This window comes from Camellia sinensis, chromosome 3, assembly GCF_055761805.1.
Source record: "Camellia sinensis isolate YWXY chromosome 3, ASM5576180v1, whole genome shotgun sequence".
Classification (NCBI taxonomy): domain Eukaryota; kingdom Viridiplantae; phylum Streptophyta; class Magnoliopsida; order Ericales; family Theaceae; genus Camellia; species Camellia sinensis.
In genome coordinates this window covers 15,844,943-15,861,851 of record NC_138963.1, presented here as the reverse complement: position 1 = coordinate 15,861,851, position 16,909 = coordinate 15,844,943, and the positions used below count along the sequence as shown (strand labels likewise).

Here is a 16,909-nt window from a genome sequence, read left to right as displayed (position 1 = left end):
CTCACAAGAGAGTTTTTGCGGGCCAAACCGAATGAGTTCCATGGTGGCCCCGATCCGAAGAAGGCAGACGAATGGCTAGAACAAATGGTAAAGACTTTTGAGATGCTCCATATAGAAGATAGTGAGTTGAGGGTGACTCTTGCGAGTTACTACCTCAAAGGGGATGCGGGACAATGGTGGAAGTATGCCAAGGGTCGAATAACACCAACATGGGAGGCATTTGTGGTGGCCTTCCAAGACAAGTACTTACCTCCTACTGCTAGGGAGAGGTTGAGGCAGGAATTCAAGGACCTTAAACTACTTAACATGTTGGTGGCCGAGTTTGAAGCGACTTTTTCTAGTTTGTCCCGGTTTGCATCGGAATTGGTAGCGACGGAAGAGCACCGTTCCATCGAGTTTGAGCAGAGATTGAGGACCAAGATCCTATTCAAGGTTGCCCAGAACTTGATCCGAGATTATGATCACCTTGTGGAGGCAATTGCACATGTGGAGATTATTGTGGAGGCCGAGGAGGAGAGACTTCGGAATTCGAGGTCTAGGGGCCAAGGGTCACAGGGGGACTTTAGGCCCAACAAGAAGAGTAAGAGCACCTTTTCATCCCAATCTCAGTCGCAGCAGTCTAGATCTACTTACCCCTTGCCTAGTGCGGGCCCGAGGAAGAGTGCACCAAGTGGGTTTTCTTGCTTCAATTGTGGCCAGCCGGGTCACAAGGCCTTTGCTTGTCCACAAAAAGGAGGGGGACAGCAGATGTTGCCACCACCACTTAACCGATCTCAGAGTCAGTCTCAGAGTAGGGGTCAGGGGCCTACTTGCCATCAGTGCGGTCAGTCAGGGCATATGAAGAGAGCTTACCCTCAGTTGGGAGGCGCGTCTGGCACTTTAGGATCTAGGCAGACACAGAACCACCAGCAGGCTCACTCAGCTCAAGCTTCACGAGTTCATCAGGGAGCCGTTTCAGCTCAGTCAGTACAGCAGGCCTATGCTCTGAGGGATGAGCAGGTCGAGCAGAGGCCACAGGGGCGCGTGTATGCAGTTATCGCACCGGAGCAGTTGTCGGGATCCACGGTAGTGTGAGGTATTTTCATTGTGTGTAATTCTTTGGCCAGTGTGTTGATAGATACGGGTGCGTCCCATTCATTCATATCTGAATGTATCTGCATTGGGGCTAGAGGTGACACAACTAGCGTCTCCACTCAGAGTAGAGTCTCCAGTTGAGGGTACAGTTAACCTAGATCGGGGCTGTCATGGTTGTGAGATAGAGGTTGCTGGGCGTAGACTCCCATTTGCTTTTGTGTTGTTAGACATGTCGAGTTTTGACGTCATCCTAGGCATGGATTGGTTGTCTTCATACCGAGCAGTGATTGATTATTTTCGGCGGAGGGTCACAATGTGCACATTGAGTGGTGATTGCTTTTACTTTCTGGGAGACCGGGTTGATAGGGTCTTGTCGCCAGTATTTGATCCTCGTAGTAGGAATGAGCTTAGTGGTCTTCTTGCTATTCTTCTAGATAATGAGAGTGGCGGAACTCGAGTTGAGCTGCCAAGGGTAGTGTGTGAATACCCGGACGTGTTTTCTGAGGACCTTACTAGCTTGCCACCCCACCGGGAGATTGAGTTCACCATTGATCTAGTGCCTGGAATGACCCCAATTTCTGTGGCGCCGTATAGATTTGCACCAGTGGAGTTACATGAGTTCAAGATTCAACTCCAAGGGTTTCTAGACAAGGGCTTTATTCGCCCTAGTACATCACCTTAGGGAGTGCCGGCTCTCTTTGCAAAAAAGAAGGATGGGTCATTGCAGTTATGTATCGACTACCGTAAATTGAATCGGGTTACTGTCAAGAATAAATACCCTTTACCCAGAATAGATGAGTTGTTTGATCAACTTAGAGGGTCTTGTTGCTTCTCCAAGATAGATTTGAGGTCAGGTGTAGATGCGCTCCCGGAGAACTCCCGAGAGAAATCTCGTTTTGTTCTCTTTAAGCTAGTACAGTTCGGACTCAAATGTCACGGTTCTGAATCTAATCTTACAATGTGCGATGTAAGACCAATAAATCACCAAAGAGTCCAAATCTGGCAATCGTTTTGGAAAACTGTTTTTTATAAAGAAGTGCCAAACATGGACTGCTTTGCCAGATACAGAGTCGCCACCTAAATATTTTATTTTGGAGAAATTTAGGAAACCCTGACTCGTGCCTAAGGCCACGTGTCTGTTATCACCAAAGTTGCCTCGGCTCGGGAACTTGGGTACGATTGGGGAAGGTCATCTATGAGCACCCCCGCTCGCCCAATCAAAGATCGGCTTATACTAAACATGATATTTTGTTTTTGAAAACACATGTGTTCTTATTCCGATTAATTAGCTAGAATTACTATGTGATGCGCATAGCAAACAAGTATAGACTAGATCGCCCAATTTGGAATCAAGCATCGCATATCTGTTTGTTTGGAAAATGGTTTGAAGTTTGCTACTCGTAAGTAGGCTAACATGCGGATTTCAATGAATTGTTCTAATTCAAGTAATCCAACCTTCACCCACAGGCATTCAGGCAATTATATCAGATAAGCAATTAGCCTCATGGCAAGCATGCTTTCATGGCAATCAATAACACAGGAAGTATGCTAAAGCGTAAACACTCATAGTGTACTCCGAGCCAAAACAAAGAACTAGTTAGAAATCATGCATGATCTCAGTTCATGTTAAGATGGCTAATGCAACACATACGAAAATGCAACTAAAATAGGCTCGGCTATCCTAAGAACTAGTTCATGTTAAGATGGCTAATGCAACACATGCGAAAATGCAACTAAAATAGGCTTGGCTATCCTAAGAGTGTCATGTGAAATGCAACTTGATAACATGCTGTTGAACACGTATTCAAGTAATTTATTGAAATACAATGCAGTTAGTATGATGCGCTGAGCCCGATGCATGTAATACAGATGAATGATGCACGCATGCAAAGCATAAGGTATGCTAATCGAAATATGCCCTAAAACTAACCATCGTAAGCGGTTAAGTAAGAGGGAGAAAGAAATGGGGGTTGGAAGACATGCATCACACACACGCACGTTTATTACAACATTGTACCCTCTCGAGGGAGGGACCGAATAAAGAGCTAACTAGCTAATCTAAGCTAATTAAACTAATTATTACAACACAATTAATTAACTAATCCTAGTTAACTAATTATTACAAAACGAATTTAAATAGCTAAATGCATTAACTATTAAAGGTACAAACCAAAGCAAAACCTAGCTATCTAAGCATGGCAGCTAAGGAAAGAAGTAAAACAGGAGGTTCTCGGAGGGAGAAGACTGGATGCATGCTCGGTTGCCTTGTTCGGAAATCCAATGCGACGCCTCGATTTGCCTCTGTTTTCATTTGTTCTCAGAACTTTGCACCAAGCTCCAGAAAGATGAAACACCACCTTGGGAATCCTGTGGGAGGGTGGCCGACCACTTTTGGTTGTTGAAAAACTAGAAAAGTGGTTGGCCAGCTACTTTTTCTGGCTGGCCGGCCAGTTGTTGCTGCTGAATTCCAGTTTTCTGCAACAGAGAGCAAGAAAGGGCATGGCAATGTATTTGAAAGATATGTGTGCACAACCACCTTCCCTATCATGTGATGAACTCAAAGGGGTGTGGTTCTCGACCCTCGGGCCACCAATCGCGCATTTCAATGCATGATGGCTGAGAGGCGAAGTTGCACAATTCAATATGAAAATGAATGCACAAGTAAACACATAAAGCCTAAAACTCTATCATGGATGATCAAGAGCGTCAGCGACCGGGAATTAAGGCACGTTTCATCACTTTAAGTATGAAACGTCCCTCGTTTCCCGTGTTTGGACTAACACCTATTCCAAACACAATGCAAGCAAGCATGGCATACACAATGCGACTCAAGGATGCAAGTATGCAATATGACTTAAGCATGCAAACATGCAATGCAATATGAACAACCTAACAAGACTAATGGCATGCACAATGCTAAAGCATGTAACAACTAGCTTATATAATGCTAAATGCTAAAAACTAGATGGCATACTCAGTGCAAGGCATTCATAAGGTTCTAAGCATAATGTAATGCATGCATGCACAATGCAATGCAGCAAGGGCAACTTATGTAATATACCAAGCATGGCATGCTCAATGTAATACACATGGTATACTCAATAGACTTAAACTAAAAGGGTAGACCTCGATCATGCCCAAATCAGTGGCCATTGGTGATTAAATGAAGGCACATAAAGCAAAGCATGCATGCACAATGCATTGGCCATCAAAGAGGCCAAAGAGCACAACTCTCAAGAGTGCTCAATGAGTGACAAAAGTGGAAGTGTAACAACACTAAGTGCACTGAAATGAAGCAAGAAATGATGCCAAATCATTCAAACCACATAAGTAAAGCATGCTAGGGTCCTAAGGCATGAAAGCTAGCAAAGAGCAACACAAAGGAGGCATGCAATACATGGCACAAATGCATAAACTAAGCATGGACAGAGCTCAAGTAGGTCAAAACAAGGACCAAAACATGCTGAGACAAGGGCTCAAAGGCCTAGGCATGCGAGCATACGAGCTAAGGCATAAGCTAGGCAACAATGCATAACACTCAAAGGCACTTAAAGCATGATAGAGGTAGGAACAAGGAAATGCTAAATGCTCTGAAATGTCATGTTAGGTGATGCCAAATCATGTACACGACACAAATGAAGCATGCAATGGTGCTCAAAGCTTGAGGTAAGCAAGAGCATTTGTACTACAAGTATACAAAACATGAAGCATGTGGTTAAGGCAACCCAAGATAGTCCTAAAACATGTTAAAATGAGTCTAAAACATGTATGGAAGTAGGCCAAAATATGCTAGCATGAAGGGCATGAAGCATGGTGAATGCAAGGCAAATAAGGTAGATTACACTACACCTATTAAGACCAAGCATGGGATGACTTAAGCAATAAAAATTAGAGTTATGTCATGACATAATAACCCCAAAAAACACATTGAAATGGTGGCTCGCAAGCAAGGGCATGAAGGCATACGCAATGGTCCATGTTAAGGCATAAATGGGGCAAACCCTCCAACACATTGAATAAGTGAAAGATGCAAGTGTATGGCCACACTACATGGACTGAAATAACATAACTTATGATGCCAAATCACTGAAATAGGCCAAGCAATGCATGCTAGTGGGTTTAATACACAAAGCTAACAAGCTAGATTGAACTAAGGCTATGCAAAGCAAGTCATGGATGACCAATACAACATAAATCAGACCTAAAGCATGTTAAAACATGGACAAAAACTACATGAAGTTAAGCCAAAAGCATGCTAGAATGACATGTTACAACATGGTGCATGTTAGGCTATTTCATGGGATTGCACTACAAGTGCAAGGAGCATGCAAAGGCTAACCAAACCAAACCTAAATAGAGGTATGACATGGTAAAACATCACCAAAGACATGCTGAAATGGACTCAAACCAAGCTAAAATGACATGCTACTTCATGAAGCATACAAATCTAGTTGAAGGGATTTACACTACAAGTGTATTAACCATGCATGGAGTGACCAAGCTAAGCAAAAAAAGTGGTATGCCACAACAAAATAACCACAAATACAAGCTAAGATATGGTCAACATATACTTAGTAAAGATGCTCAAACATGAGGCATATTAAGGCATGTATTGAAGATGCAAGCAGAGGGGATGGCCCTCTCCTTCTTAGGACCTTAAAACACCATCCCTAAGAAGGCCAATACAAGGTGGTCCCGAAGCTCACAAAAAAGGCTAAAAAAACAAGGCCAAACAAGGCCTAAGAGGGGGTAAACAACCCCAAACACAAAAGTGATCTTAAACAAACTTTTTAAGCATGAAAAAAAATAGAACTTTTATCAGTTATAAGTCAAGCTTAAAACAACATGCAAGATAGGCTAAAAGCTCAAGCAAGAAAGGGGGATTTAAAGGTCAAAAGCTCATCCTTGAAGACCCTCTTTATAACTGCAACTCCAGCAGATTTTTTGAACTCAAGACAACCCAAGAACACCAAAATCAGCCCCTAAGCACCTTAGTAGCAAAAAGATGGTATTTGAGTGTGTGTTTGTGTGTTAAAGTAAGACAAATCTACACTTTAAGCCATAAAAATGAAGCAAACAAGGCAATATAGATACAACACTATATCTATCCTCTTCCCTCAAATTTTCTGAACCTAGAGGAGGGAGGAAGAGCCTCCCTCTTATAGAAGAGAAAATCCAAAGCTTCTTGGAGAAGCTAAGCTTGAATGCTATCCATCCATAGATGGCTTAAATGCTCTCCAACTGTGCCAGCTGTCCCAAAATATCTCCAAAAAGGTGCCAAAAAGCAGCGGACCACTTTAGGTGGTCAACCAGAGCAAAAACTGGTCGGCCATAGGTGGGAGAGGTCAGCACACTAAATGGAAGGTGGTGGTGTGGTGGCCGACCAGGAAAAATGGTCCAAAGACCAAGAAAGCCAGCTATCTGACAAGAAAACTAGCTGGAAAAAAGAAAAGTGGTCTCCAAGGAGAAATACTAGTCTCCCACCCTTGTACCACCTTCCAAACAAGGAAAACAAGGATTGTACCAAAAACGAACCAAAACGGATGCAAGACGAGAAATCGTGAGGCGAAACACGCGGCCAAAAGCCCTGAAAACTAGCTGACGAGCATCAAAAGTGGTATGCAACCTCAAAAGTGGTCTCCCGGACCACAGTGTTCCTCTAGGCAGAGGCAACAAGGTGTGGTGCAAAAATCACGCCAAACGGAGAATGTTAAGCAGTCCCGAGACAAGGTGCGTGACCAAAGGCTCCAAAAACTGGAAACTAGTCTCCAAACAGGAAAAGTGGCCTACGACCACGAAAAGTAGTCTACGACCACAGAGAGATGGTCTACAAGACCACTCCCTCCCTCCAGGAAGGGAAAACAAGACTTGGTCCGCAAACCGAGCCAAAACACAAAGAGTTCCGAGGCCTGGAGGCAAGGCTCTCAGCCAAAATTTTGAAACCTCAGAACGAACACAACATGCACCATCACCGAGCGCTCAATTGATGACGTCTGAGTCTTAAGGTCGGTCAAAAATGGGTTGTCTACAGTTGCCCCTCTTTGACAAAACTCGAAAGTCATAAGTGACGGGAGTGAGTGTCAAAGCCTAGAGACGACCCATTTTTGACAAGGCCGAAGACTTAGACAAGCAGGCAAGATAACAAAGAAATATGCCCGCAGGCAGGGGCAAAATGCAAGTGACAATGCAAGAAGCCGAACATAACTTATGATCATGCAAAGAAAGCTGTAATGAAACAATTATGCAAAATAAATGCAACAGTTTAAGCAAGCGAATGAATATGAACCAAACTATAACTCATGCAGAAAGGATGTAGGAAAATTATAATTCTCACTACGTCTCATGCGGAGAAGGCCAAAAGTGACTACCGGGAACACCCAAAGTCTCAAATGGAACAACGTCTCTCAGCGTATCACACGCAGGAGAGGAGAAAGCAACATTTCTCAGTGTATCACACGCGAGAGAGGAAATGTACACCTCTCAACGTATCACATGCGAGAGAGGAAAGGGAAACCTCTCAGCGTATCATGCGAGAAAGGAAAGGTAAACCTCTCAGCGTATCACACGCGAGAGAGGAAAGGGTAAACCTCTCAGCGTATCACACGCGAGAGAGGAAAAGAAACATCTTTCAGCGTATCACACGAAAGAGAGGAAAGTGAACATCTCTCAGCGTATCACACGCAAGAGAGGAAAAGAAGCATCTCTCAGCGTATCACATGCAAGAGAGAAAAAGGAGCATCTCTCAGCGTATCACACGCAAGAGAGGAAAGGAAACATCTTTCAGCGTATCACACGCAAGAGAGGAAAAGAAGTATCTCTCAGCGTATCACACGCAAGAGAGGAAAGGGAAAATCTCTCAGCGTATCACACGCAAGAGAGAAAAGGAAACATCTCTCAGTGTATCACACGCAAGAGAGGAAAAGAAATATCTCTCAGCATATCACACGCAAGAGAGGAAAGGTAAACCTCTTAGCGTATCACACGCAAGAGGGAAAAGGGAAAACCTCTCAGCGTAGCACACGTAAGAGACAAAAGGGAAAACCTATAGACACGCCCGGATCGGGCTTCATGCTACAGTTCGGACTCAAATGTCACGGTTCTGAATCTAATCTCGCAAAGTGTAATGCAAGACCGATAAATCACCAAAGAGTCCAAATCCGGCAAATCATTTTGGAACACTGATTTTTGTAAGGAAGTGCCAAACATGGATTGCTTTGCCAGATACAGAGTTGGCACCTAAATATTTTATTGTGGGAGAATTTAGGAAACCATGACTCGTGTCTAAGGCCACGTGTCTATCATCACCAAAGTTGCCGCGGCTCGGGAACTTGGGGTACGATTGGGGAAGGTCATCTATGAGCACCCCCACTCGCCCGATCAAAGATCGGCCTGTACTAAGCATGATATTTTATTTTTGAAAACACATGCATTCTTATTCCGGTTAATTAGCTAGAATTACTATGTGATGCGCACAACACAAAAGTGTAGACTAGATCACCTAATTTGGAACAAAGCATCGTATATCCGTTTGTTTGGAAATGGTTTGAAGTTTGCTACTCGTAAGTAGGCTAAATCATGGATTTCAATGAATTGTTCCAATTCAAGCAATCCAACCTTCACCCATAGGCATTCAGGCAGTTATATCAAATAAACAAATAGCCTCATGGCAAGCATGCTTTCATGGCAACAATAGCACACTGTAGACACCCCATTTTTGACCGACCTTAAGACTCAGACGTCACCGATGGAGCGCTTGGTGATGTTGCATAATGTGCTTGTTCAGAAGTTTCAGAGTCGCGGCCGTAAGCCCTACCTCCGGACTTCCGAACCCTTTTCTGTGCCTTGTCTCGGTTCGCGAGCCAGACTCAGTTTTCTCTGTTTCTTTTCCTGAGGGGAAGGAGAAGTCTCGTAGACTATCTCTCAATGTCCGTAGGCTACATTTGGTGGCCGCAGGCCATTTTGCCCATTTCGGAGTCCGGTTCCCGGTTTTCGGAGCCGTCAGGCCGTGTGCCTCGGTTCGGGACCGCTTAACCATCTCCTATTGCTCTGATTTTTGGCATACATCTTATTTTCTCCCTTTTGAGGGACACTGGAGGCTGAGAAACCCACTTCGAGGTCGAATACCACTTTCGGTGCTTAAGAGCCCATTTTCGGGACCCCGAACTGCGTGTTTTGGCCCCGGAACATTCGTTTTGCAACGGTTTTCGTTCATTTTTGGCAGGTACCTCTGTTTTATCACAGGGAAGGTCACTGAAGGGTGGGAGGCCAGCAATTGTTGCAGCAGCCAGTTATCTCTCCTCCGGGGCTCTCCGGCGCCCGTTTTTCCAACTTCCGGGCTAATGTTGAACACCTTAGGGGTAGTGTTGCCAACTTTCAACCACATATCTGTGATCTACACACATGAGAGGCCACTAAAATTTGGTGGCCGGCCATTAAGGTCACCTGACCCTTTTGACCCCTTTCTTCCGGGCTAATGTTGAACCCCTTGGACCCTTTTTCTCGAACTTTGAACCACATATTTGTGATGTACACACATGAGAGGACCCTAAAAGTTCATGGCCGGCCATTAATTCAACTTGACCCTTTTGACCCCCTCCTTCCGGGCTAATGTTGAACCCCTTGGACCCACTTTCTTGGAATTTTAACCACATGGTTGTGTTGTACACACATAGGGGTACCTCTCCATTAGCTGGCCGGCCAGAAAATCACATTGACCCTTTTGACCCCTAGCCGGCCGGCTAGGGGGTGTGGCCGGCCGGCCACCTCCAGCAAAAGTTATAGGCCGGCCGTGTTCCTTACACTGTGCACTTTACAGCTGTGGGGCAATATCCCCCAGATATTTTCTGTATCCGGGGGATATTTTGTGGGGGAGTTTTGCTCTCCTTCTCCCCCACCTTTACACCCCCTTTTTGATCCTTTTAACCAGCTGGTGGCCTCACTTCTAACGGTTAGAAAATTTACTCTTCAAGCTTCCATAGCCAACTCCATCTTCTTCCTTCTCAATTCTTCAAAAAACCCTAAGTCACTAACCATCATTCCTTCTACACCACCAAGCTCTACCACCCCCATCTCATTTCCAGCAACAAGGAAGGATTCTTGAAGGCTAAAGAAGCTGCAAATCCATCCAAGAAGCAACAAAAGTTCGAATCTTCAAGGGTAAGTAACACTTTTACCCTTTTGACCCTTTTTCTTGATCTATTTCTAAGCCCCACTTCCTTTTTGTTTCAAGCTCCGGCCCTAACTGAAAAGGGCTATATTTTGAGCTCATCTTCACCTTTCATTAAGGGCTCAACCCTGTTTGAGCCCTCCATAACACACTTGCTTCATTGATCATCTTGTATGTCATGATTTTGCATGCTATTTTTGACCCATGAGAAATTTATTTTCGAGCATGTTGTAAACTGATATTAGGCTTATTTTGAGCCCCTCTTCAACATTTGAGAAGGGCTCAACATTGTTTGGTGCTTCCATATGTCACTTGTAGTTATATCCCCTATTTGGCCCCATTTTTGCATAAATTGATAGCCCTGTTTGCTTCTGTTTTTGGACCTTGGTCCGAACTGAAAGTGGCCTTATTTTGGCCTATAATTCATGTTTCATTCACACTTTTTTTCTGTTTGATGATTATTTTGTATACTTCATGTTTTAGCACCTTTTGAGCCTCATTTTGCATCATATTTTTAGCATGTTTGTATACTGATTTTGAGGCTGCCATATACTGTAAATGTTCATATTTTTGGTTCATCTTCAGTGTTGTAGAAGGAAATTTTTCAGTTTGGGTTTATCTTATACCACTTGCTTCATTACCCCTCTTTTGGCCCTTATTCTTGTATACTATTTTTCCCCTACCTATGCTTGCTGTTTGGCCATGTTTATAACTGTGAAAGTGCATATTTTGGGACTGTCTAGCTTCTGTCTTTGCATTCCATGTCCATATTGTGCATGTTTGGCATGGCTATAGGCCATTTCGGATGCCTAATGTTGCATTTCGGGTCATTTCCTTGCATTTCATGTCATTTCGCTTCATTACGGAACTGTTTTCCCCCATATTTTGTTGCTGAAATTCCACTGGCACGCTTGCATATCATTTTTGCCATGTTTCATCACATTTTGCCATTGCCTCGGTTTGCGTGCCCGTGTGCACGCATTTCGAGGCACTCCGTTTTTATCCGACGGCATCCGATGTGAGTGTGGCTGAGGCTCATTCATGTTGGTATAAGCCCATTTGTCATTTCCATGACATTTCATCACATTTTGCCTTTGCCTCGGTTTGCGTGCCCGTGTGCACACATTTCGAGGCACTCTATTTTTATCCGACGGCATCCCATGTGAGTGTGGCTGAGGCTCATTCATGTTGGTATAAGCCCATTTGTCATTTCCATGTCATTTCATTGCATTTTATCACCGCCTCGGTTTGCGTGCCTGTGTGCACGCATTTCGAGGCACTCCTTTTTTATCCGCCGGCATCCCATGTGAGTGTGGCTGAGGCTCACTCATGTTGGTATAAGCCCATTTGTCATTTCCATGTCATTTCTTTGCATTTTTGCATCGCCTCGGTTTGCGTGCCCGCGTGCACGCATTTCGAGACACATATCATCGCCTCGGTTTGCGTGCCCGCATGTACATATTTCGAGACACATATCATCGCCTCGGTTTGCATGCCTGCGTGCACGTATTTTGAGACACATATCATCGCCTCAGTTTGCGTGCCCGCGTGCACGTATTTCGAGACACATATCATCGCCTCGATTTGCGTGCCCGCGTGCACGCATTTTGAGACACATATCATCGCCTCGGTTTGCGTGCCCACGTGCACGCATTTCGAGACATATTTCATCGCCTCGGTTTGCGTGCCCGCGTGCACGCATTTTGAGGCATCTCATTTCATAAGCATTCTGTATGTTAGGATTATATCTTAGTTGCATATTGCATCGTGCTCGGAATAGGAGTTAGTCCGGGCACGGGAAACGAGGTACATTTCGTACTCCGAGTGACGGGATGTGTCTCAATTCCCCAGTCACCGACACTCCGGATTATCCATGATGGAATTAGGTTTTAGCTGTAATTTCATGTGCATTCATCCTATATTGAGTTGTGCATTTCGACTCCTCGGCCATCATGCCTCGGTATGCGTGATTGGTGGCACGAGGATCGAGACATGCATATATTTGTGCAAATACATTGCTATGCCCCTTTCCTGCTCTCTGTTGCAGCAAAACACAGAATCAGCGACTTTTTTGGGACTTGGCACGCATTGCAAGAACAAGTGTAAACAGAGGCTAATTGGGGCATTCCAGTGGATTTCCGCGCAAGACAACCCGGACATGCATCATCCATCAGAAGCAAGGCGGTCCCTGGCTTGCACGCCAGTTTTATTTGCTTTCATAGTTAATTTGTTAATTAATTAGAACTTTGTAATATTTCGGACTGTAATATTCTTTTATTCGGGACTGTAATATTGGGACTGTATATTTATTCGGACCCTCCGAGTAAGGGCACAACTGTATTAAGTGTGGGTGAGTGTGATGTATGTCTTCCAACCCCACGTCTTTCTCCCTTTTATTTATCCGCTTTTGATGGTTAGATTAAGGCATATTTAAATTAGCATACAGTATGACAGCATGTTTGCATCATTCATCTGTTTTGCATGCACCGGGCTCGGCGCACCATACTAACTGCATCGTACTTTCAATTCCAAGTTGAATACATGGTAGTTGTAGCATTTCATATACCATCTTAGAATAGCCGAGCTTGTTATAGTTGCATTTTGCATGTGTTGCATAAGCATTTCTTGATACTTAGGATCATGCATGATTTCTAATGAAGTTTCTATTTTGGCTTGGAGTACCCGGTAAGTTTTATGCTTTAGCATCCTTGCATGCGTGTGAGTGTTGCCATGAATAGCATGCTTACCATGAGGCTAATTGCTTATATGATATAACTGCCTGAGTGCCTGTGGGTGAAGGTTGGGTTATCTGAATTGGAATAAATCATCAAATGTTTCAAGCCTATCTGCGGGTAGCAAACCATTTTCAAAAACAAGCATGAAATGTTTTGTTCCAATTCGGGCGACCCGGTCTATACTTGTATGCTGTGCGCATCACATAGTAACCTAGGCTAATAACCGGTATAAGAACTCACAATGTTTTCAAAAATAGATATCATGGTTAGTAGAGGCCGGTCTATGACCGGGCGAGCGGGGGTGCTCACGAAGTGACCTTCCCCAATCGTACCCAAGTTCCCGAGCCGAGGCAACTTTGGTGATGACGGACACGTGGCCTTTTGGCACCGAGTCAGGGTTTCCTAAATTTCCCAAAATAAAATATTTAGGTGGCGACTCTGTATCTGGCAAAGCAGTCCATGTTTGGCACTACTTTTTCAAAAATCTGTTTCTCAAAACGATTTGCCGGATTTGGACTCTTTGGTTCAGACTTAGAACCGTGACTACGAAAAGTCGAGTCCGAGCTGTAGCGAGGTCCCCCCGCGGGCTTGTTACAGTTTCTGGCGACTCTGCTGGGGATTTAGAGAGCTTGACTCGAACTCATGATATCTATTTTTTTTAATACACTTGTGTGTTTCTTTGCATTGCATTTGCATTGGTGCGCCTAGGACACCGTGTTTGCCATCTGCTATTCCTGAACGGTTTGCCGGAGGCTTGTCTTGTCAAGGCATGACCATAAGGCTGACCGGTTGTGGGCTCTGCCAGTATGGGAACACAAACCCCGGTTTTACCGGGGCACCCTCTTTGACCATTCGGCCTAGTGCATATTCGGATCCATAGTGACTATTCCAAATTAGGACAGGTTGCTTACCCGTTTATAGGTTGTTTTGAAACCGCTGCGTGCGTAGTGAAACCCTAGCTCCTGACACAATAGGACAGGGAAACCCTACCCCAACATAGGGGTGTTTTGGCTCTCACTTATCTGTTATGTGCTTTAGAGTGCGTCTCTACAGGAATGCATGTATCAGTATATGAGTTTGGGCATCAAGCCTGCGGGCTTCAGTTCAGAATTGTCAGTATCAGGCCTGCGGGCATCAGATCAGTATATGAGTTTGAGTATCAAGCCTGCGGGCTACGGTTCAGTATTGACAGTATCAGGCCTGCGGGCATCAGTTTAGTATTGTCGACATCAGGCCTGCGGGCATCAGTTTGGTATTACAGGTATCAAGCCTGCGGGCATCAGCCAGTATTTGAGGATTAGTTATCTGCGGATATCAGATTCTGTTTTAGGGAACAGTGATACAGGGATGATAATCAGTGTTTGAGGACAGTGTATATTTCAAGCTTATTGACTGTGTGTTGATTATGCCCGACTGTGTGTCTTGCATTTTATTTTAAGCTGTTATGCTGTCCGTTTATCTGTTTATTTATTTCCTTTTCGCTTTATTTATCTTTTGCTAGGGTTAGTTTTAGCACGATTGCTTCCAACCCAGCAGGCATTCCCCAAGCACTTTGGACACGAGGTCGTCGACTCCATCGATCTGAGGATCTAATCGACGGACAGCCAGTGTTCCATTCTCTACCCCCTGTTACCAGAAGGAAGCCGAAAAGGCGCAGTGCGTCAGAGCAGAGGTTGTCAAGGCAATGGGTTACCCCGTCAGAGGACAACAGAGGTGAAGTCCTGATTAGTGCTATAAGAGTAGACATACCAGTCAGTCGAATGGAGCAACAGAATACATCAGGGATGGAGGCCCTAATGCGTCAAATGCAGGAGAGCATGAAACAAATGCACGATGATGCCGTCCGTCAAACGGAGTTCTCCAAACAGCAGGCCGCAGTCATGGCCCAACAGGCTGAGCTGATTACCAGATTGCAACAGCAGAATACAGCATCTGCTTCACAACAAATCCCTCCTCCGGCAGGGGCTCCGTTACCTGAGCAGGCCCCTACTGTTCAGAACCCCCCACCAAATGCCCAGAATGCCCTACCAAAACTTACAAGAGGACACGAGTCTTCCAACGGGGCCAGCTCCGCCCCCGCTTCCACCACAACTGTCCAAGGTTCATACATCCAATCACCCGGACTCTCCATCCGAGGTCGAGGTTGATCATACGGCTCTGAAATTGAGCAAACTGGAGAAGCTCTTCAAAAAATCCCAAGGGGCCAAGGCTATGCCGGATATCAGAGATGGGTATACCGAGGAGGCCGTAACACTCTCCGATAGGTTCAAAATGCCACAAATCGACCGTTTTGACGGGACCGGCGACCCCATGGTCCATATCCGACTGTTTGCGGATGTCTTACGGCCAATGGGCCTTACACGACCACAGAAACTCTCACTATTCGGCCGAACCCTGTCGGGTGTGGCCTCCCATTGGTACGCAAGATTACCAGATGAAGTGAAGAAGAATTGGGATGAGATGGCTGAGGCCTTTGTCACACAATATTCATACAACACTCAGATCGAGATCACAACCCGTGATCTTGAAACGACGAGACAAGAGCCCAAGGAATCTTTCTCGGACTTTGTGATCCGATGGAGGGCAAAGGCGTCAACAATGACTTTAAGGCCTACTGACAAAGATCAGATTCGGATGATTGTGCGCAATCTCCACCCGAAGCTAATGCAGAGGATGATTGTAGTCCCCTTCCCTACTTTCGCAGATTTACATGATATGGGGGTGCAAATCGAAGATGCAATGAGACAAGGTCTGTTTGACCAGGACAGAGAACAACCGAGGAGGACCTTCAACCGCAATAACAATGCAGGCCCGAGCGGCGCTGCAAATACGAGAGCCTCGGAAGTTAGTATGGTCACCACCACTCCCCCTCCCCCTCCAAGGCCCATGACTGCCACACCATTCTCCGGTGCGTCCGGAAGCAACACACAAAACCGATTCCAACCACGAGGCCAAAGAACCTTTACTCCACTATATATGCCTCTGACCAAAGTTCTGGGAATATTAATCAGAAAGAATCATTTAAAACCCCTGGAACCAAAGCCATTACCGAATCCACTCCCACCCTCTTACGACCCGTTAAAATACTGTGCATACCACCAACAACACGGTCATGACACCGACCGTTGTTACAGATTGCATCATGAGATTCAAGATCTTATTGACAAACAGGTGATCGCGCCTCCTGATAAACCCAATGTTACAACCAACCCTCTCCCACCACATAACCAGCCTCCCCCTCCCAAAAGAATTAATTTCATCCAGACTGGGGTCGCGTCTTACGATCCCAGCATCTATATTACGCCCACTCACCTACCCATGCCGGAGGTGCTCCTCCCAGATTGCACTGATTTCTTGTGCATGGTGGACATCTCCAAAACCCAACCAAAACCGGTGGTGGTGACTGTCGAAGACAGAGCAGGGCAGATTTTGGGAGAGAAGGAGATTATTGAATCTGAGACTGGGCAGAATTTTGCTGAGGGAGCCTATGATCCAAGCAAGCATATCCTATCAACGAGCCGAATTGGGCTAAGTGTAGAATTGCCAGAGACAGGAGAACTACGCATGATCCGAGGGGATGGATCTGAGCTATGGGCAGATGAGCTGACAGCCGTAGATGAGGACTTTGCTAAATTGCAATTTTTCGAGGACCAGGAACTAGGAGATGCGTCGATTAACTGGTATGATTATGAGGGATCAGAGGAGGCCACGGGATGGCTCGAAGATCAGCCGGATGCAGTGGGGGAAGCCCAACCAGAACAGAGCCCGGCTGGGGCGGAAATATCAGTTGTGGCCGGAATGGCCGAAAGACAAGTTGTACCGCCGGAGAGCGCCGGTGTTAAGAATTCCGCTCAAGACGTGGGCATTATAGATATGGGAATTATTGAACAACCAGTTGTACTGATGCAGTTGGAACAAGAAAAATTTGAGGCTA

General features: G+C 45.2%; 1 protein-coding gene across 1 annotated transcript; it reads left to right on the top strand.

Moving 5' to 3' along the window:
• Nucleotides 1-1,303: 1,303 nt before the first annotated feature.
• On the top strand, nucleotides 1,304-1,756 carry LOC145821331 (uncharacterized). Its single transcript, XM_082917839.1, has one exon. The coding sequence runs from the start codon at nucleotides 1,304-1,306 to the stop codon at nucleotides 1,754-1,756; it is 453 nt and encodes a 150-aa protein (XP_082773965.1).
• The last annotated feature ends 15,153 nt before the right edge of the window (nucleotides 1,757-16,909 follow it).

Excerpts from the sequence above, each read along its gene's own strand:
- LOC145821331 (XM_082917839.1), top strand. The coding sequence starts at position 1,304 with ATGTCGAGTTTTGACGTCATCCTAGGCATGGATTGGTTGTCTTCATAC.